Source organism: Macaca fascicularis, chromosome 3, assembly GCF_037993035.2.
Source record: "Macaca fascicularis isolate 582-1 chromosome 3, T2T-MFA8v1.1".
In the NCBI taxonomy this organism is placed as follows: Eukaryota; Metazoa; Chordata; class Mammalia; order Primates; family Cercopithecidae; genus Macaca; species Macaca fascicularis.
Genome location: NC_088377.1, coordinates 25,735,122 through 25,756,922, shown reverse-complemented (window position 1 = coordinate 25,756,922; position 21,801 = coordinate 25,735,122). Strand labels below are relative to the sequence as shown.

At 33.7% G+C, this 21,801-nt stretch overlaps 1 protein-coding gene across 4 annotated transcripts in view; it reads left to right on the top strand.

Moving 5' to 3' along the window:
* Positions 1-21,801, top strand: part of NCAM2 (neural cell adhesion molecule 2) — a 570,634-nt gene that overhangs the window by 480,968 nt on the left and 67,865 nt on the right. For all 4 annotated transcript variants that reach the window (XM_005548903.5, XM_065541469.2, XM_065541470.2 and 1 more), the window contains exons 13-14: positions 18,850-18,969; positions 20,893-21,014. In XM_005548903.5, the coding sequence (XP_005548960.1) occupies positions 18,850-18,969; positions 20,893-21,014 (242 nt within the window). The remainder of the gene's footprint in view (positions 1-18,849; positions 18,970-20,892; positions 21,015-21,801) is intronic.

Below are 21,801 nucleotides of genomic sequence, written 5' to 3'. Positions count from 1 at the left end.
TACAAAAATTACCTCAAGATGGATTAAAGACTTAAATTTAAAACCCAAAACCATGAAAAGTCTAGGAGAAAACCAAGGCAATGCAATTCAAGACATAGGCATGGGCAAAAACTTAATGATGAAAAGCCAAAAGCAATTGCAACAAAAGCCAAATTTGACAAATGGGATCTAACTAAATTAAAGAGTTTCTGCACAGCAAAAGAAACTATCATCAGAGTGAACAGGCAACCTACAGAGTGGGAGAAAACATTTGCAATTTACCCATCTGACAAAAGTCTAATATCCATAATTTACAAAGAACTTAAACAACTTTACAAGAAAAAAACGACCCCATCAAAAAGTGGGCAAAGAATATGAACAGACACTTCCCAAAGGAAGACATTTACATGGACAACAAACATATGAAAAAAAGCTTAACATCACTGATCATTAGAGATATGCAAATCAAAACCATAATGGGATACCATCTCACACCTGTCAGAATGTTGATTATTAATAAGTCAAGAAACAATAGATGCTAGCGAGGCTGTGGAGAAATAGGAAAGCTTGTACACTGTTGATGGGAATGTAAATTAGTTCAACCATCGTGTAAGACAGTATGGAGATTCCTGAAAGATCTAGAATCAGAAACATAATTCTACCTAGCAATCCCATTACTGCACATATACCCAAAGGAATATAAACTATTGTGCTATAAAGACACATGCACACATATGTTTATTGCAGCAAAGTTTATTGCATATGTTTATTTATAGCAAAGTCATGGAACAAACCCAAGTGCCCATCAGTGATAGACTGGATAAAGAAAACGTGGTATATAAACACCATGGAAGACTATGCAGCCATAAAAATGAATGAGATCATGTCCTTTGCAGGGACATGGTTGAAGCTGGAAGCCATCATTCTCAGCAAACTAACACAGGAACAGAAAACCAAACACCACATTTCTTACTCATAAGTGGGAACTGAACAATGAGAACATGTGGACACAGGGAGGGGACACACACCAGGACCTGTTGAGGGTGGGGGGACAAAAGGAGGGAACTTAGAGGACAGGTCTGTAGGTGCAGCAAACCGTCATGGCACATATATACCTATGTAATAAACCTGCACATGTACCCTGGAAATTGAAGTTAAATAAATAAAGAAATAAGTATTTGGTCTTAGCTTTAAACTACTACAGATTTTAGAATCTTTATGAGTTACAGTGCTTTTAAAAATTTTTCTACTAGAGTATTTTCTATGATTACACTATTTCCAACATAAATGCCCAAAGAAAAAATGACTATCATTTCTAAATTACTGTATTTCATATGGTAAAGGAGAAATTGACTATAAAATTCATCTGACTATGTTAAATTAAATTGCAATAAACTTATGAATTGCAAAAAAGAAGAAAAGTAATCCACACTAATTCCATATTTTCAGTGAAAGAAAATTTGTTCTGATTTGCATGTTGTGGAAAGGTTTCTGTATGTTAAAATTCAAACAAGAATATCTTGGACTGTGTTCATTGCACCCATAAAGAGAACCATAGCTAAATTAGGATGTTGTATGTAATTACATTCTTAATGAATTTAAACCATGTAGATCAAAGTATACAGGCACTAAACTAAGAAAAACATTAAGCAAAATAACAATTTTAGGTAAAATTACTTGTCTGCTGGAAACCTCCTCACATATCTTAAGATAAAGACACAAATTCATACATAATTCTGTACTCAGCCTGGTCTCTGCTATATGTTAAGAAGAACTTCTGTGCAAATACTTTTTAAATTTTTCAATAAAATAAATGAGCTTTTCTGTGCATGCATAATTTTATGAATCAAACAAATAGTACAAATAAATGATATTAATTTATGTAAGAAAAATGTTTGTGAGTAGTGAGAAAACAAATATGAATATTTCATGAGTGTTTTATAGGAGTTTAATCCACAGGAGGAGAATGAAACTATTCATAGTTCCCAGAAACTTAAAAAAAAATATTAGCGCTCATCTGACTGCTCAAACATACACTCTTCTGGCAAATTTAAAATTCAGTGTAAATATGATCTTTGCTAGAATGTAGCTTTTAAGTCCCTAATCCCAGTGAAGAATTCTTGTGGGCTATCATGCATATTTTGATAGTGAATTTTATTGGTAGCACATTTTAGAAGATATTTAAATATAATAACTATAAAATTTTTGAAATTATGCCAGCATATACTATTGTATTAAACATTATTTGACTTTTTGATTATTAAAATTACTTACTACAAACATTAAATACTTTCTTTATTATAGTATATAAATGTCCTCAAAGGTTAAGGAGGACTGTAGAGCCATTCCATTATCCACTCAATGACTTAAGATGCTTATATCAGGAAGATTCGAATCTTCTCTTTCAATAGTACATCCTATAGGGAATGATGCACGCTGCAGACTGGCATGATCAGATATGATTTCAGAGGCTGGTACTATCTATCCTGGTTCTCACTGCTTTTACTTTATGTATAGATTATGGAGATAAGATTACTTTTTCTTATTGTTACCATCTTGTATTCTTTCTTTTTCTGTGTATCGGCAGCTGTTCATCTTTCTTTTAATCTTTTAAACTAATGTACTGTTTTGATTTTTTAAACTAATACACTGCCTGATTTGCCTTTTTGCAAAACCTCCATTGCATGTAACAGTGTTATTTAAGGATGCACACATTCCAGAGTATTTAAAAGATCAATCATTTGGGTACACAAAGATACACCAGAAAAATCTTTTCAATGTATCTAATCAAATAATATAAATTAAAATTCAAATAATCTGAATAAATGATTGACAGTACTTTGTATATATACTATTATATATGTATATGTTTATATGCGTGCGTGTATATATATATATACTATTTTAATATATGCATGCGTGTGTGTGTGTGTGTTTGCCTCATGTGTCTTAATATCTTAGCCTTTTTTATAAATTAGGAGACAGGGTCTCACTCTGTCATCTAGGCTGGGGTACAGTGGCACAATCATAGCTCACTGAAGCCTCCAAAACCTGGGCTCAAGCGATCCTCCCACCTCTGCCTCCTGAGTAGCTGGGACTACACCTGGCTAATTTAAAATTTTTTTCTTAGAGAAGAGGTCTTGCTGTGTTGCTTGGGCTGGTCTCAGATTCCTGGCCTCAAGTGGTCCTCTTGCCTCAGCCTCCCAAATCACCAGGATTATAGGCATAAGCCACTGTGCCCTGCCTTAGCCTTTCTTTTCTGCCTTATCTCATATCTTTTCTCTACATAAATACTTGGCACTTTCATGCCTGTCCAGTTATTATGTCCGACATGCATTTTACTTTCTTACAATCATACCTGAATTTGTGTTATTCTTCCTCCCCATCATATATATATACACACACACACACACACACACACACACACAGGAGATATATATATATATATATATCCTGTCACCAAAGGGGATTCCCTTTTGTCTTTAATGTTAGATAACCCAGTAGAAGTTGCACATGTTACATGGTGGTTAAATGCTGCTTTTAATTTAAAGGGTGGGAGAAAGAAGTAGGGGTGTGTGTGTGTGTGTGTGTGTGTGTGTGTGTGTGTGTGTATCCTGCAAGGTCCAATATATTCCAAGCATCTATATGAGAATTCATGAGATGCATTTTTAGTGGAAATAGTTTTCTCTTCCTTTGGTACCCTGTAGTAACTATTGCTCATATAGGGATTTTGCCAGCTGTTCACTTGCTAAGCAGATGACATCAGTCACGCCTCTCTGTCTTGACTGCACATTGGAGGGTCTGTTTACGGTTCATGTGGCTCTTTGAGTCTTCCATATCATTTGAGATGAATGAATGGATTATATAATTACTAAGTTGGCTTACACTCAAATAAAATTAAATAGTTACTATTTTCAAACATCTATAAATTATCACCATGTCCAGGTCAAATCAAATTAAACCATCTAAGTACACTGATTGTTTTATTCTTTCTTTGGAATTTGCAGAAAGAGAATCCACAAGCTTTTCTGGGAAGTAATGTTATGTAGTTAGCTGTTCTTCAATACTAATTCTTAATGAACATGAGTAAACCTTCATTCCACTTACCAAGATTTTAAAAAAATTATATTGCAACATTTTCTTTTATTCTAAGTGCAGACATAAGTAGACATTTTAGTAAAACTGAAATAGTAGTTTCTCTTCCTCCAAAGCACAATCTTAATTGTTACTACTTCTTTCTCCCACCCTTTAAATTGAAAGCAGCATTTAACCACTGTGTAACATGTGCTACTTCTACTGGGTTATCTACCATTAAAGACAAAAGGGAGTCAGCCTTGGTGACAGGACAAGCCTGTGCCGTTCTGGTAACCTGGGCATGTCAATGGAAAATAAGATCGATTTCACATCACAGAGAAAATAATGTGCTTCATGAAGCTGTTTCAACTTGGAAACCTCACCAGACGTCTTCATCTCCACAGTTTGTTGTGACACAGAAACACAAAGCAGAAAATGTAGGTTTAAGTTTCAAGGCCCATGATAGCGTTGTCTTTTCTCCCCATCTATTGGTTGGGCCACTCATACTACATTCTTTATCTTCAACTCTCTTTCTTGACAAATGATTCTCACTTAATTCTGCAAATATTTGTCCTGCCTACTCTATTTCGTGATGCTCAGATTCTGAATAACTTTAAAGAATGCTCCTTTTCTTTCATTTTAGGATGTAGTTTATTAGTGACTTTATCTCTTACGTTATGTCATTTTCAGGAAGTTACTTATCTCCTCTAATTTATAGATGTGAACTGAGCACACACACACACATATATATATATGTACGTACACATATATAATATGTATACACATATACATGCATAGTCTAACACAAATGACTTCCTACTTGGTCATCTTAATTGAAATGATATATGCCCATTCATTTAATTTAATAAAAATTGAAAAGCACCTACTATGCTTAGGGAGATTTTAGAATTTTGAATTGCTAGAGATTCCATACTGAAGAAAGTAATACATTGTTTGTCTTCATGGAATTTATATTCGGGGGGTAGATATATTTATAGATGCATCGATAGATAAAAATATCAATTTATATACATTAATATATAATGTTTAATATATCCAAATTTCTAATTTTGAAACAGTTAATGATATAAAGTATGAAGAAAAATGAAGCAGAGCAAGATGCTGTGTAAATGGTGGTAGGAGTGGGGACTAATTTTGTAAAGAGGAGTCAGCAGGAGTCTGTGAGGAGGTGATGCTTAAGCAGAGCCCCGAATGAAGTGAGGGCATGATCACATAAATATCTAGGGAAACCTAGCCTTGGCAGAGGTCAGTATGAAGGATGTCCTGCCTGGAATGACATGATCAGAGAGAGGAATTAAATGAAGTAAGAATAGACAAATAGCCAAGCCAATGTCCCATGGGGTCTTACAGACTATGGAGAAGACTTTGCATTTTATTCTTAATGTTTTGGAATGTTATTGAAAGTCTCGTAAGTAATTCTAGAAAGGAGTATAAGAGAGGTCATTTTCAAGTACTGACATTATCAAAAGAGGTCATTTTGAGTAGGGAAGAACCTTTCTCAAATTCTCCTTTACCACATGAAGCAAAATTCTGGGATTCTAATAGTAAGTTACCTTCTGCCATATGTTAAGTAAAGATGAAGAATCCTTAGTGCATTGTATCACTCTATATACATTTTCCTTCTTTTTCTGGATTAAACAAATGATTTTGTGCTATTTTTGAAACTCTTATCTTTACTAGATCTCAAAATATTAAAATTTGGTTTTCTCCTGTATTATTCTTGAATTAGTCCTTAGAATATAAGGTGATGTTTATAGTTAGGGTCTGTTTGTTTTTGTTTGTTTCTTTCTCTCGTTATGGTGTTTTTAGTCTTAAAACACAGAGGTCTACAATGATAATAATTCAGCATCCTATGAATGTTCTTTTTGAATTTTTAAACAGTATGATGAGGTAAGTTATGATTTACCATGCCTAGGATTTCTAGTTACATATTGTGGAAATTAATTGATCTAACTTTGTAGAAATTTGACTACCTACCCTTTTCTAAATATATATAGACACACACAGAGAAATCATACTTTTTCTATACTAATTACAGAACTATAGGGCGATGTTAATTTTTTCATGCATTAAACAACTAAAGCCTACAGTATGCCAAGGCACTGTTCAAGGAAGTGAGAATATAATAACAAAAAAATTCTTCTCTAGTTCATATTAAATTGTATGTATGGAATGTGTATGTTTGTGTATACCCACTGGAATTTTGTTTTATCCTGCCAACTGATCTGTTTAGAAAAACTCAGTCAATATATTTGAATCCCACATTCCAGCAGCTATTTTCTCCATTTGCTTTTATTACTGTTTGTGGTGAGCTTGACATATAATTTTAAGGTGTTAACATCCCTAACTTATGTATGGGTACAGCTCATAAATATGAACCCATGTCATGCAACTCATATATGACTGTGTTCAAAATAATGTGTATTAGACTTTAAAACTATTTTAAATAACTTTCCTACATTTGTCGGTTTCAGCATTAATCTCATTAATACTAAACTTTGTGATCCTAGGTTAAAAAACATATTCAAGATAGCTTCGGAATGTTTGGTATACAAATAGGTCTGGCTAAATATAAGTGTTAGCTTTCTCAAGCATCTAAATGCTGGCAGGCTTTTAAAAAACCAGGGCTTTAAGGAGAAAACACCTGCTCTGTGGTTTTGTAGCAGATATGAAGTATTCAAATTTTTTAATAAATAAAAAAAGAAATATATAACGGAAACAGGTTGCACTTGTCTTTCTCATTAAGCAGGTGGTTAGTACCACTATTTGCATTTTCATAGCCTTAATATACGTTTTCCTTCTCTAGATACAAAGGGAAATTATCACAAATTTGCCTAAGGATAGCAATTAGGACTACTAATTTATTCTTCTTTGCATTTTATTAAGCTTTACCAAATACAAATGAATTTCACAAGGGAAGATTATACTTGTTTTTACATCTACCATTATAAATTTGTATGCCAAATAAGATCACGTGGTTTCTTCCTCAAATTCTAACATATTATTCCATTCAGAGTCCTTTTAAAAGGGAACCTATTGGAAAAAAAAAAATTGTTTCATTTGTCCTGTTTGATGACTCAATACAGCAAGGATATCCCAAATCAAAAGTTATTGGAATAATATGATTTCATTATTTTTACATTTATACCTACAATTATTTGCATTCACTGAAACTTTAATTTAGAAATATTCATTTTTTGAGCTCTAAAATTCAAGGTTCAAGTGATTTCTTTTTCTTTTTAATTTAGGAGGAGATCCAATAGAATCATTCAAATAAGCATCTTTAGGGTCTATGACATGCTCATAAGAAAATAAATTATTCATAGAAATGTTTATTCATAGAATTACTGTCCTCATAATTTAACTTCTCCAGAAAACATGTTTTAAAGTGCTATATATCAAAATAACATGTAATCTTTCAAAATAGCATTAGAAAAATCTAATGCAATATTTTCCTAAAATATTTGAATTATTATTTAGGAATATAATTCTTGTCACAAATATTTAGTGATGTGAAAATCTTGGCAAACCACTCATATTAATTCATTTAAGACATTTGAATAAATAATTTGGAAATGAAAAATTTTTATTAAGCAACAACAAAGGACAGAAAGAAACATAAATATTTCCAAATATCTTCAAACATTAGTAGGTTTTTATGGCTGGAATTTCATTGAAAACTAACAAGCGATTTATTAGAGTTAATGGAGATATCTGTGTTAACTATAGAGAAGAATGACTTAGCAAAGACAAATTTTAAATATTATTATGAGTTTCTTCCAAATATTATATTAAAACTTCTTTGAAAATAATAGAAAAAATGTTAAAAAAAAAAAAAAAAAAAACCTGGCTAATGTTGCAATTCGTGCGTTGATCTCAAATCTTGTTCACGTTCTAACACGGCCTCTGGGCTTTCTGTGTAATTTGGTATGTATGTTCCATAGTAGAGAATATAAATGATATAGCAAGAACAGTTCATTCTTCAGTATTAGCAAATTTGACTGGAAATGCTGAATGGAATATATGAAATAAATGGATTGATTTCATAGACAGAATATGCTGACCAGAGCATACAATAGTAACAAGTGGCTGGTACATGCATCTTTCCTACAAGAGGCCTAAGAATCAAATCTCTAATTAACCAGAGAATCTGATTGACTTTATTCTGAATCTCTCTCCTCTGTATTTTTAGTGTGATTATAATGTGCTCCTGTGAACTATAAGGAAAATGCTGAATTATATCCATTTTATAGTGCTAGCAATTCATGAGGATAATCAGCATGGATTTACAGTTTTTAGTCTAATGAGAACTCAGAAACACATAATTAAGTAAAATATTCTGAGAAAGACACTGTATCCTCTAATAGTTTAAATTAAATTTTAAAAAGATCTTACATCATATGCAAAAATCAACTCAAAATAGATTAAAGACTTAAAGGTAAAACCTGAGCCCATAAATCTACTAGAAAAAAATTTCTGTAGAATGACTGTTTGTGTACCCTCAAAATTTATATGTTGAAACCTGGTCCTCAATGTAGTGGTATTGGAGGTGGGGCTTTGAGAGGTATTAAATCCTAAGGGCAAAATGCTCATGAGTAGGATTGGTGCCCTTCTAAAAGATAGATTCCAGGGAGTGGCCTCACTTCTCCACCTATGTGAGAGTGGAATGAGAAGATGTCTATAAGCCAAAAACCAGGCCCTCATCAGATATCCAATCTGCTTTCACCTAAACATGGACTTCTCAGGCTCTGGAACTGTGAGAAATTTCTGTTGTTTATAAGCCACTTAGTCTAAGATATTCTCTTATAATTATCTAAATGTAATAAGCCAAAAATGGGCACCAGAAAGTAGAGGTGCTGCTCTAACAAATACCTGAAAATGTAGAAGAGTGTTTAGAATTGGATAATGGGTAGAAGCTGTAAGAGTTTTGCAGTACATGCTAGAAAGTGTTGGCATTGCCTCAAACAGACTATTAAGGGAAATTCTTACGAGGGCCCACAGAGGAAAAAAGAGAGCTACATAGAAAGTCTCAATATTCTTTGTGAATACTTAAGTAATCCTGAACAGAATTCTGTTGATACAAATATAAACAGTAAAGGACATTCTGATGAGGTCTCAGACAAAAATTGTGACGTCTGATTGACAATGGAGGAAAGGGCATGATTGTTTAAAAAAAATGGCAAAGAGGCCTGACGTGGTGGCACACGCTTGTAATCCCAGCACTTTGGGAGGCTGAGGCGGGTGGATCATGAGGTCAGGAGTTCGAGACCAGCCTGCCCAATATGGTGAAACCTCGTTTCTACTAAAAATACAAAAATTAACTGGGCATGGTGGCATGCACCTGTAATCCCAGCTACTCAGGAGTCTGAGGCAGGATAATTGCTTGAACCCAAGAGGCAGAGGTTGCAGGCAACCCAGATCATGCCACTGCACTCCAGCCTGGGGGACAGAGGAAGACTCCTCAAGAAAAAAAAAAAAAAAGTGGCGAAGAACTCGACTGCACTATGTTAGTATCCTAGTGTTTTTTGTAAGTTAGAACTCTTGTGTGATGGAATCAGATATTTACCTGGAAATTTCTAAACAAAATGTTGAAGAAGCAGTCTGACTTTTCCTGACTGCTTATATTAAAGGGCTAGAGAAATAAATGATTTAAAGATAGAATTATTAATCAAAAGGGATGCAGAACTTAAAGGTTTGGAAAATTTTTACCCTATCCATTCTGTAACAAATGAGAAAAACTTGGAAAGAACATTAAGGATTTGGCCAGGAGGACATTTGATATAGAGATTGATTAGCATGGATCAGCCATCTCAGTCGAAGCTAGGAGTTATTTTTCCAGACAAGGGAGGAATGTCCATGAAGCAGATACAAAGATAATCAGAGCTGCCACTCCCATCACAGGATCAGGGTTCAAGTGCCTAGGGGACAGGAAGTTTCAAAGGAAGGTTTGAAGGTGCCTGCAGGATCTTCTAGTGCCATCTCACTTCGTGGACTCTGCTCCTGTTACGCCAGCACTGCCTCTCATTGTCTCAGGTGTGGCCCCATTGGGGCCTGGACTCGTGTAGAACGTGGTGGGTGCCCCTTCAGAGAGCATAGGCAGCAACTTTTGGTCATGTTCCTGTGGAACCATCTCCACCAGGGCACAATGTGCCCAGGCCCTGGGAGCATGGCTGCCTCCACGTGGATTTCAGGGGAAGGGCCTCTTAGCAGAGCTGCAGGCTCAAGTCCCTAGCGCTGGAGAGCCGCTGGGCCCAGGCAGAGAACTGCTGCAGGAGTGAGACTCAGGCACTGAGCATACTTGGGGATAGGGCTACTCAAAGCAATGGGAGTGGAGTCTTCTTAGCCTTGGAATGGTGCCTTTATTAGGTAGACCCCAGAGAGCTGCTTTGCCCCTTCTGCAATGTGAGGACCAAGTGAGATATGTATAAAACAGGAAGCAGGCCCTCACCAGGCACTGAACCTGCCAGCTCCTTGACCTTGAACTTCCCAACTTCCAGAACTGCAACAAATAAAATTATGTTGTTTATAAGCCTCCTAGTCTATGGTATTCTGTTTTAGCAGCCAGAATGAACTAAGACAGAAATATAGGGAAAAAGTTTCTTGCTGTTGGTCTGCACAATGATTATTTTACATATGACACCCAAAGCATAGGCAACAAAAGCAAAAATAAACAAGTGGGATTGCATCAAGATGAAAAGCTCCCGCACATAAAAGGAAACAACCAACAGAGTGAAAGGAAACCTATAAAATAGGAGATCGTATTTGTCAGCCATATACCTGATAAGGGGTGAATCTCTGCAAAAGTATGAAAAATTCATACAACTCACTAGCGAAAAAACAAATAACCCAATTAAAAGATAAGCAAATGATCAGAATAGCTCTTTCCCAAAAGGAGACATACACACGGCCAATAGGTATATGAAGGGGTGCTCAATATCACTAATCATCAGAGAAATGAAATCAAACCACATTGAGATATCAACTCACACCTGTTGGCATGGCTTTTTTTACAAAGAGAGAAAAGTTAAGTGTTGGCAAGCATGTAGGGAAAAGGGAGCACTTGTACACTGTTATGGAAAATAGTATGAAATTTCGTAATTCAGCAATCCCATTTCTGAGTATATATTCTCAAGTGAAATGTGTACGTCTATGTTCTTTGTAGCATTAGTCACAAGAGCCAAGATATGGAAACAACCTTAATGTCTATCTGTGAATGAATGGTTAAAGAAAATATGGCGTGTGTGTGTATGTATATATATGTATATGTGTGTATATATATACACACACACGCCATATTTATAATATATATTATATATACACACATATAATATTCTGATGTGTGTACATATGTATATAGAATATTGTTTATATATAGAATATATATAATATTGTTCATATATTAGAATATACAACATTGTTATATATTATTTATACATGTGTATACATTTATATACATTATTTATATATACACATATGTATATAGACATATTATTCAGCCTTTAAATAAGAATTACCACATGATCTCACTCATATGTGGAATTTAAAAGAATCATACTCATAGAAGCAGTGAGTAAAATGGTGTTTGCCAGAAGTGAGAGATAAGGGAAATGAAGAAAAGTTGGTCAAGGGATACAAAATTTCAGTTACTCAAGATGAATGCATTCTAAAGATATAATGTACCACATTGTGACTATAATTAACAATGCCATATTAATGATACATAAGGATATGTGCTAAGTTAACAAGAAATGTAACTATAGTTAACAATACACATTGAAATGTACTAAGAGGCTACATATTAAGTTGTACACATACAAACATATTAAAAAACTGGTAAATATGAGAATTGACAGATATGTTTAATTAGCTTGAATTTGTGGTGATTATTTCAGAATGTATGCATGTATCAAAACATCAAGTTAAACCCCTTAAATATATACAATTTTTATCGATAAATTATCTCTCAATAAAGCTGGGAGAAAAGTATATACAGTATTATCATTTTTCTTATTTATCATTTTTATTTTTCTTTGTATTTAATGTTTTATTGGGAGATAATTTTCTTATAATTCATGTTTATGAGGATTTTCATTTACTACAAAGTGCTCTCTGTACTCTAGTTTTATATTAATAGGTCAATATAAAGCTATGGGTTATGCAAAGCTTTAGCTTAAGATAGAGTCACGTTCAAATCCAAACTCTAATGCTTAGTGGCTAGTTTATCTTTCTGAGCTTTCCTTTGCTGGTCTAGGAAATGGAGAATGTAACCAAACTCTGTTAGTTCCGGTATTAAATGACACAGGATCAGATAGGACTTGAATAATAGATTTTTCCCTAAAGTAAATTTTAACTTGGACAAGTAAAATTTGTTTTCCATGTTCAGCAACAAGAGTAGAGTACATTTGTAATAAAAGGTAACTACTATAGATTTAACAAGTGCCTTCATTGGGTCAATTTCTTTAAAAGTGGTGTTTCATTTGGTATAATTTTTTAAAATGTAAATTCAAGAACTAACTACTGAATTATTATTTTACATTTAAAATGTGTAGGTTAGATGAGGGCTGAGGACAGAATTTATGGTATGTGATATGTGTCCTCACAAGATCCTTATAATAAAAAGATTCTCACAGTATGATAGCCAAATATAACAATGAGGGCATGATCAATAACTGAGAAAAATTATATAGAGATGTTTTTAGGAGGTTAAATAGCTAAAATGGAAGTTAGAGTTTCTGTCAGCACCAAAGAGAGAGGGGCATTTAATTACAAAACCTTAACTCATCCCAGTTCACCTGCTAAAAAAAAAAAATTAAAAAGTTTGTGGCAGAAAAAGAATTCGGCAATGTGAACATTTTGGGAAGTTAGCAATTTTGTGAGTGAAAAACAATTTTCTGGTTATCTGCCATCATCAAGATATTTTATGAATATTTTATAAAAACCTATGCATTTAGACTATAGAAAGAAATGTTTAGTAATTAGACATTTATGATATTTTACATACTCAATGGACCTTGAAAAAACATCAATTGAATTTTTCTTGAATAAATAATTGTACATATACTAAGAAGTATTATATTTGAAATGAAAATAGTATAAATTGTTTATGAAACGTATATTTTGTTCAATGAAACTGTTATGTTTTTAAATTAATGTTTTTATATAAGGGAAAGTTTTTCAATTTAAATAGGAAGCCATCTGATTTTAAGGGTAATATGTACTTTCTGTATAAAATCTCACAGCAGTTAAACTCCAATTGTTAAATTGTTTATTTTTATGTATAACTTATACTCATGATGGAAAATAACACAGGCAGTACAATAAATATATAATAAAAATGTGGATGTGCTGAACTGTGATCTTAAAATAATGCCATCAACATATTGTTTTGATAAACGTCCTAGACAAATGATGCATCATTATTAGATTAATTTTTCTTTCCACTGTTCATCAAAATATATATCCATATAAATTTTTTTACCAATAATCTATCCATAAAAGTTATTTATACCAAAATATATATGCATGCATGTTATAGTATGATTCATAAAATATTTAAATTACTTTTAAAAAAACTAAGATTATATTATTATTATGCAAGTAATGATAACTTCAAACACAACATAATTTGTGCAAAAATGCAAATGTAAATTTCAGAAGTAAATGAAAATATAATTGAACTGAGATGATTACATACCTAAGCTTCTTTAGGAAACTTAAAGACAATTTCATTAATAATGGAATTATCTCTGAAGTCATTTTTATATGTGCAGCTGGCGTCAAAGTATTAAAATGTTCTGCATGTGTATAGAAACAGTAAAAATTTACTTTTATTTTGCCAGTTGCTAACTCCTGCAGAAGTAAGTCAGATAATTCTCTCAAAAATAGACCTGCTCTGACTTCTTTTAATTGTTTATGGAGGAAAAGCTGTCTTAATTGAGAAACTTGAGGGACTTCCCTGTGTTTTCAGACCTATCTGAGGAGATTAACACCAACTGTTATTTTGAATGATCAGTTCTACCCTTGCTAAGCTTTGTAATTTCTCATAGCTCTCTGAATTGTTGCACAGTACTTGACAATATGAACAGTTCCATTGGGGTTAGGTGACAAAGCACTTCTACATCTGGGGAGACTGTATTTGCTTACACTAAATAGGACAAAAACCCCGTGGAGAGAGCCAGGGTTTGAGAAAGGAAAGAGAACATGGATAAATTTAGTATTAGAATTTACCTGAGTTTTATTAGTTACCGAATATGTATTTAGTTGATGTCATTGATGCAAGGGTTGTAAATATTCTATAGCCTCTGCTTCTTTTGACAGCCAATGGGAAGGAATTGATAATACAGGATAGGAACTAAAAATTATTTTAAATTCCCTTTAATAAAGCCTGGTTCTCTAATAAAAAGAGAATGAACTTTCAAATTCAAATTTTTCTCTGTACTGTGATCATTTCAAAACTGATAAAAAATGTAAAAGGATTTGTATTTTTTCTGCCATTTTTTTAGTTAAACTTTTAAAAAATGTATCTTGACTTTTTTATCTTTTTTGCCTTTATAGACAGGTGATAACATGTTATTTTTCAAATTCAATTGTATATAAATGATGTAGAAATATTAAATTAGTGCAGGAAACCAGATTCTATAGAGAACTCATTTCTGTTGCCATGCCAAAGAAAAATTCGTGATTGTTTATAATTTTCAGAAGAACTGTGTTAAGATTTGTAAATCATGCTGTAAATATAGCTTTAAAGTACCTTAATTTATACATTTGTCCTTAAAAGCTTTTACTCGTTTGTAATCTAGATCTGCTTTCTCCTGATTCTGGAGTTTGAATTTCCAATAAATTATAAGGCAAGAGCCCATCCCACACTACAGTTTAAGGTTCTGTTGTTCTATTTGTGTATGCAGATTTAGGCAAAGAAAGTCTTACATTAGCTTCATAATTTGAAGTACAACTCTATTATTGAGTACACAGCCTTTCATTTTCCAAGTGGTAGTTTGCTTTCAGTCCCTACCTTGGGTGTTCAGAAACCCTATGTTTGGTAAAATGCTGGTAAATTACAGATGATTTGATGTATATATCCTCTCATTTAAGAAAGGCAAGTCAAATTACAGATCCAGGCTTTGCCTCCTCCAAATCTTTTCCCTCTCACTTTAATGTAGTCTTAATGTGTGGAGTTTTTCTATTTCACACAATAATCTTCATGTTCACACAGTGTTAATAAGCCTCATAATAAGGGTTATTATATCAAAATCTGCATTCAGAATTCAAAAACAAACTGACTTCATGTATATAAACTTTGTAAAACTTGCATCAATAGGTTTATGTTATGCCTCTTCCCTATAATTTTAAAGGATATCTGTAAAACCTCTCTTTGGCCAGTTTCGGTTTGCATGTTTTAGCCCAGGACTGTAATAACAGTTTAGCCATCAGTGTGACCTCTTTGCTCCTTTCCTCTGCCAAGTGATGTGAAACTCAGTCAGTACATGGGTAAGCCTTGACTCTGAGAACAGAAACATGTGAGGAAACAGGGAAATTCCATTTTGAGTTGATACAATGTAACTAAGGAAATACTTACCTTGGCAGAGGTAGCGGGGCACACAGAGCTCCTCATAGCACCTGTGAAATGTTAAAGGAAGGGGATTGCTGACAATGCAAGCCAGAAAGAGCTTTTGCCTGAAATACTCAGTTAATTCAAGTGTGATCTGCACTTGATTTTTTGTTGCTGGGGTATGTGGGGTGAGAATGGTCTTTATTGTTTAACCTAAGTAATAACCTCAACTTTTCTCACATTAGATTTGCCCTGGTACTTTGGTAGCTCTGTTGTTACCAATTTTTAACCCACAAAGATGAAGAAATCATATCTAGAATAATGATCTCTACACTTACGATTTATGTAGTATTTTATTTGCAATTGAGAGTGTATGTTTACATTCTTTTGCTTCTCCTTTTGCCTTGTGTTAAGAAATATGATTGAATATAAGCATTACCAGATGCCATCACCAACGCAGCCAAGTCACAAACTACCGAATGCTCTTAAAACGGTGTTGCAGCAGCACCAGGATATCACAGAAATATGGAAAGGCATATCATATATCAAAGTTGGCTGTTTTATTAAAGGGCATTTATTCTTCAAGACTTATTCCAAAACGTGTTAGGCCTTTGGACAGTCAATGTGATGTTACGGCACAGTCTGTGTTCTCTTGCGCTCTTTACCCTAATGAAGCATGACTGGATAGCACGGGGACGTACGAGCCTAGTTCACCTTTGCTTTTGTTTTTGAAAACATTTATTATCTGATTAAATTAATAAAATATTGTGATTTTTAAACTCTTGTTAAAGGAGTTCAACACCAGCCTGAGCAACATAGTGAGACCCCATCTCTATTAAAAACAAGTAAAATGCTAAATAAATGCCTTGATTGTAAACATTGAGGAAAAGAATGGAACAAAAGGAAGTATCAAAACAAATTTATGTTATGCTGACTTTCAGCAGAGGCTTTTCATCTTAAAGACAGTAAAATTCCAGTTTATTAGCATTTTAGCAACCTTTGTTAAATTTCCTCTTCTCATTCCCTAATCTATATAAACAGCTCTATCTATGCACTCAGCTTCTCTTCAGTGTAACTATACACTTTTCTGGGGCTTAAATTATATACTCATTAACTACCAACTATCAAGTGGGTTTGGGTTTCCTGAAAAGCTTGCAGGCCATTACCCTGTGAGAAATCATTGCATTCAAGCCTTGGCGTCCCCATGTATCCTTGCAGCTTCTAATCGGTTGGATTTCTATGCCGATCAATCTATTCCCCATTGGCCTCTCTTAAATCTGAAATAATGTATTATAATCTGAGGCTTCAACAAGGTGGTACACTCCAAAAAGCAAGTTCAGTTTCTTATAAGGTTGAGAAATTGGCCGGGCGCGGTGGCTCAAGCCTGTAATCCCAGCACTTTGGGAGGCCGAGGCGGGCGGATCACGAGGTCAGGAGATCGAGACCATCCCGGCTAACACAATGAAACCCCGTCTCCACTAAAAATACAAAAAAATTAGCCAGGCGTGGTGGCGGCGCCTGTAGTCCCAGCTACTCGGGAGGCTGAGGCAGGAGAATGGCGGGAACCCGGGAGGCGGAGCTTGCAGTGAGCCGAGATCGCGCCACTGCACTCCAGCCCGGGCGACAGAGCGAGACTCTGCCTCAAAAAAAAAAAAAAAAAAAAAAGGTTGAGAAATTGAGAAATACAAAACTAAATTTTGCCAATTGGAAATTTATGTTTTTGTTGATTTTAGAACATCTGTACAGGATTAAGTAATATCTGATTGATATGTGTGTTATAGCCATTAATATTTATCTGGTATTAAGTAATTTTTATATGTTTTTTTACTTTTAATTTTGGACACAGTGCATTCAACAATGTATTATTTTCTTTTCTAGAATGTGATAAGTAATTCAATATAGATTAAATGATTACGATACAAAATGCTAGGCCAGACATAGTGGCCCACTCCTGAAATCCCAGACTTTGGGAGGCTGAGGTGGGCAGTTTGCTTGAGCCCAGGAGTTCAACACCAGCCTGAGTAACACAGTGAGACCCCATCTCTATAGAAAACAAACGAAATGCTAAATAAATACCATGATTATAAATATTGAGGAAAACAATAGAACAAAAGGAAGTATCACAACAAATTCATTAAGTATCCTCATATAATACAAAGAATATGTTATCTAGTAAATTATAATATAATTATTGGAAATAACATATTAATCAATTATATTACAATATTATTGCATGTATATCATTTCTGGTCATGGTTTCTGTAAAACTATAGTTCTGCAAAGATCCTAATTACCTATGATTTAATCTTTTATATCTCCTAATATTAATTGATCATGTGGCTTGGAGTTACTGTGGAAACCAAACATACCTTCCTTTTGATTTTCATCGAGACATTGCTATATCCCCTCGCTAAGTTTCCACTTCCTTTAGCAAAAACAGTTAAAGAAGTGGCAACAATAAAATTCTGGTAGCTCCATCAGGTGAATTTATGAAGATATAATATTTTGAAATCGGTAATCGCATCCAAAATTATCAAGGGTCAAATGACAAGGGTTGACATGACCCAGATATTTCCAGTAACCTTTATTTCCCTACGCCTTTTCATATTCTTCTTCCTTAGTGTCTTATTCAATCCAGGTCTGATAGAGTTGTAAATGAGAAGAAACTCAGAGTGAAAATACAAGTTATGAGTATGCTTCAAGCTAGAATTAAAACAATTCGATTTCATTTGAAATTGTAGAACTATTTTTGCTGTAGTTTCAACTTTGTCACACTTGTTTGACATGACTAAATCACCTCACATTGGAAGCCAATCTACATGTTAAATGCCATGATTCTATTAAATACTATAGAAATAATCTGCAGAGTACTTCTACCTGAGACACATACAGAATGTACGTATTTTAACATCATTAACATCATTCTTGGTTTTTGAATATTAAAAAGATTTAACTTTCTACTTTGTGAATGTATCACAAATGAAATGGGTAATTTTCTTTGAAAGTGCATGAGTTGGAAAGCTAAAATAGAGGTGAAAAAGAGAACTATTCACAAATCATTTTCTTCTTATATGACTTATCTATTTTTTAGGTATTTCATGGAAAGATTTCAGTGAAATTATTCACTCAGAATTGTAATAGTTTGATTCATTTTTCTTATTAAAATTTGTCAAATTATAAATATATATATATTTTTCTTCTTCTTCTTCTTCTTCTTCTTCTTCTAGCAATGGTTGTTTTGAGCAACCTGGAACCAAATACAACTTATGAAATCAGGGTTGCAGCTGTAAATGGAAAGGGACAAGGAGACTACAGTAAAATAGAAATCTTCCAAACATTACCAGTCCGTAAGTAATCATCTCTATTTTTTATTCTCTTTTGTCATTTTCTTTTCTTGCAAATGTAATAGATTTTAGAATGTAGGGAGATGTTTCAACACTTTTGGGACATGAATTGTGTCTTTGGTGAAGTGGTTTTTGAAGACAGTGACATCTCAGATTTATTAATATAAAAATAACTTTGCTTTAGAGCGAGGCAAAAAAAAGAGTGCACTAGAATACACCCAGTAAAAATTGTTCCCGGGAAATTGTCCTCATTGCAAAAGTGATTAATTGGATTGTAGTCTTTGACTATATTCTGGGAGAGAGAAAAAAAAACGTCTATGTAACATGTTCAATATTTTGTTCTTTTGTGGAGGCCTGACTATTGACCTTGTTCGACAAATTATATGGGCTTTAAGTGTCAAAAAAGGAATCATTATGTTAATTCATTACAACAGTGACTGCAGAAGACTTGTTCTGATAACTATCATGTTTTGAGGAATTGTAAGTTAATTGAGTTTACATAAAGTGAAGATTAAATTTTAAAAGACTTAACATTTCCTTTATGTTAAATAAATTACTTTAAATGTTAGAAAACAAAATAAATACGACCGAACCACTGTTATAAAAATCTATGCATAACACTGCCTGACATATATATGTATGTGTGTGTGTGTATGTATATGTGTGAGTAAATATGTATATATACACACACACATATAAAGACAGTCAAAATGGCCGCAATATATTATCTTACAGAATGTCTCTCTGTTGGTAATCATAAAATCTGTCTGGTAAGTTTCTTTTCTCCATGCCCAATGCTAGTGGTTATGATAACCTGCCCGATAGGGTGGCTTACACCTGTAATCCCAGCATTTTGGAAGGCTGAGGCAGGCAGATCACTTGAACCAAGAAGCTCAAGACCAGCCTGGGCAACACAGTAAAACCCTGTCTCTACAAAAAAAAATAATAATAATAATAATAAATCAGCTGGGTGTGGTGGTATACACTTGTAGTCCCAGCTACTTGGGAGGCTGAGGTGAGAGGTGAGAAGATCACCCAAGTCTGGGGAGGTCAAGGCTGAAATGAGCCGTGATCACACTATGGAACTTCAGCCTGGGCGACAGAGTGAGACCCTGCCTCAGAAAAAGAATAAAGAAAATAAGAAAAGAAAAAAGAAATGACAATATCCTGCTGAGAAGAAATAACAGGTCATTCTGGTTTAGAGATATGAAATCCTTTTCGGCCCATGGTCTTTGTTTTTCTTGGCCCTTCACATAGAAAATTATTGCACTTTGGTAGATCCCTGTTCTATTCAAAACAATATAAGCATCATTGTTATATGGCTATCTCTATGTTGAAGAAGAACATCCAAGGCAAGTATATGAATGAACCTAGAAGAAAATGAAATATTGAAACACAGGTCTGTAAAATTGGATACTGCAAATTTTATTCAAATTTGCACCCAGGAAGGAAAATGCTTATTAAAGCGGATTAACTAATTGCAAGTCAGTATCTTTCCTGGTAGGTATATATTCCATACAGATTGATGTGTTAATGTATTCTTATTAATAAATGCTTACAAAACACTTATAAGCTAAATTTACATTAAGAAAATAAACATGATTTAATACTATTAATAATAAGAGAAATAAAGTTTTACATTTGTGCAATGCTGTACTTTTCTCAGAGTATTTGCATATCAGTGAAAATAATATATTTGGTCCTGAGGCCACAGTTTTGGCATGACACTTCTAGATTTATAATGTTGCTCCTTCTTGGATGGGGAAAATGAGGATCAGAAATTATAACACAAAAGGGCAATATCAAATGATAAATCCAGGATAACACCATATATTTTGATTACATTACTGTTCTTTTTATTAAAATATAGTTTCTCTAGGTATCTGAAATGTGTGCAAATGAAGAAATGTTGTATTGCATATCTAGGTGAACCAAGTCCTCCATCCATACATGGACAGCCAAGCAGTGGAAAGAGCTTTAAACTCAGCATCACCAAACAGGACGATGGAGGGGCCCCTATTTTGGAATACATTGTGAAATATAGAAGTGTAAGTACCTTGTTTATTATCATATCATACTAGGTTTTTTCAAGTTAAATTGAATTGCACTGAATTTATAAACCTATCAGGAGAGAATGTGTATTTAGTAATTGTGATAATAAGAGCTAATCTTCCTTCCATTCCTGATAGTCATCATTGTGATTTTTTTAAATTGTATTGTAAAATCTAAGCATGGATCGTCAAAATATTCTCATGGTTTTCATCTTGTGATTTTTAGGTGTGAAATGGGACTAGTAAACTTTTCAGAAATGAGATATTATTTCCCCTGTTTTGCTGAGAAGCTTCTCATTTTGTCTGATATTAGTAACTTCAGGCTAAGCCCGTCAGTCATATGTTAGGTAGTATTATTAGAAAAATCACACCTCAGAATAAATTAATCAAATAATTTGACTTATTTAGCCATAACGTTTAACAAAGAATGGCCACGGTGAACTTGAGGAAGAGGGAATCGTTTTCTTCAAGTTTAATTAGCGCTATCTAGTAAGGAAGTTTGGAGAGCTAAAAACTGCACACAGATTTTTGATAGCGGTTGGAGGGAAACAATATTCACTAGTTGCAGAGTCATAGAGTGGCACTATGGGCACTGCCTTTTTGCCTTCAGTAAAAGATGATTTCAAATGCCACTGAAAATAATTTCTTCAAAATTTGTTTCCATACGTACCTTGGAGTATTGGCGTCTACTGTAAAATATGTTAAAAATGAAACATGATTTTAAGTTAAATTTTCTAAGATTCATACAACATGCATTTTATGCTTATGTTGACTGAATCCATGT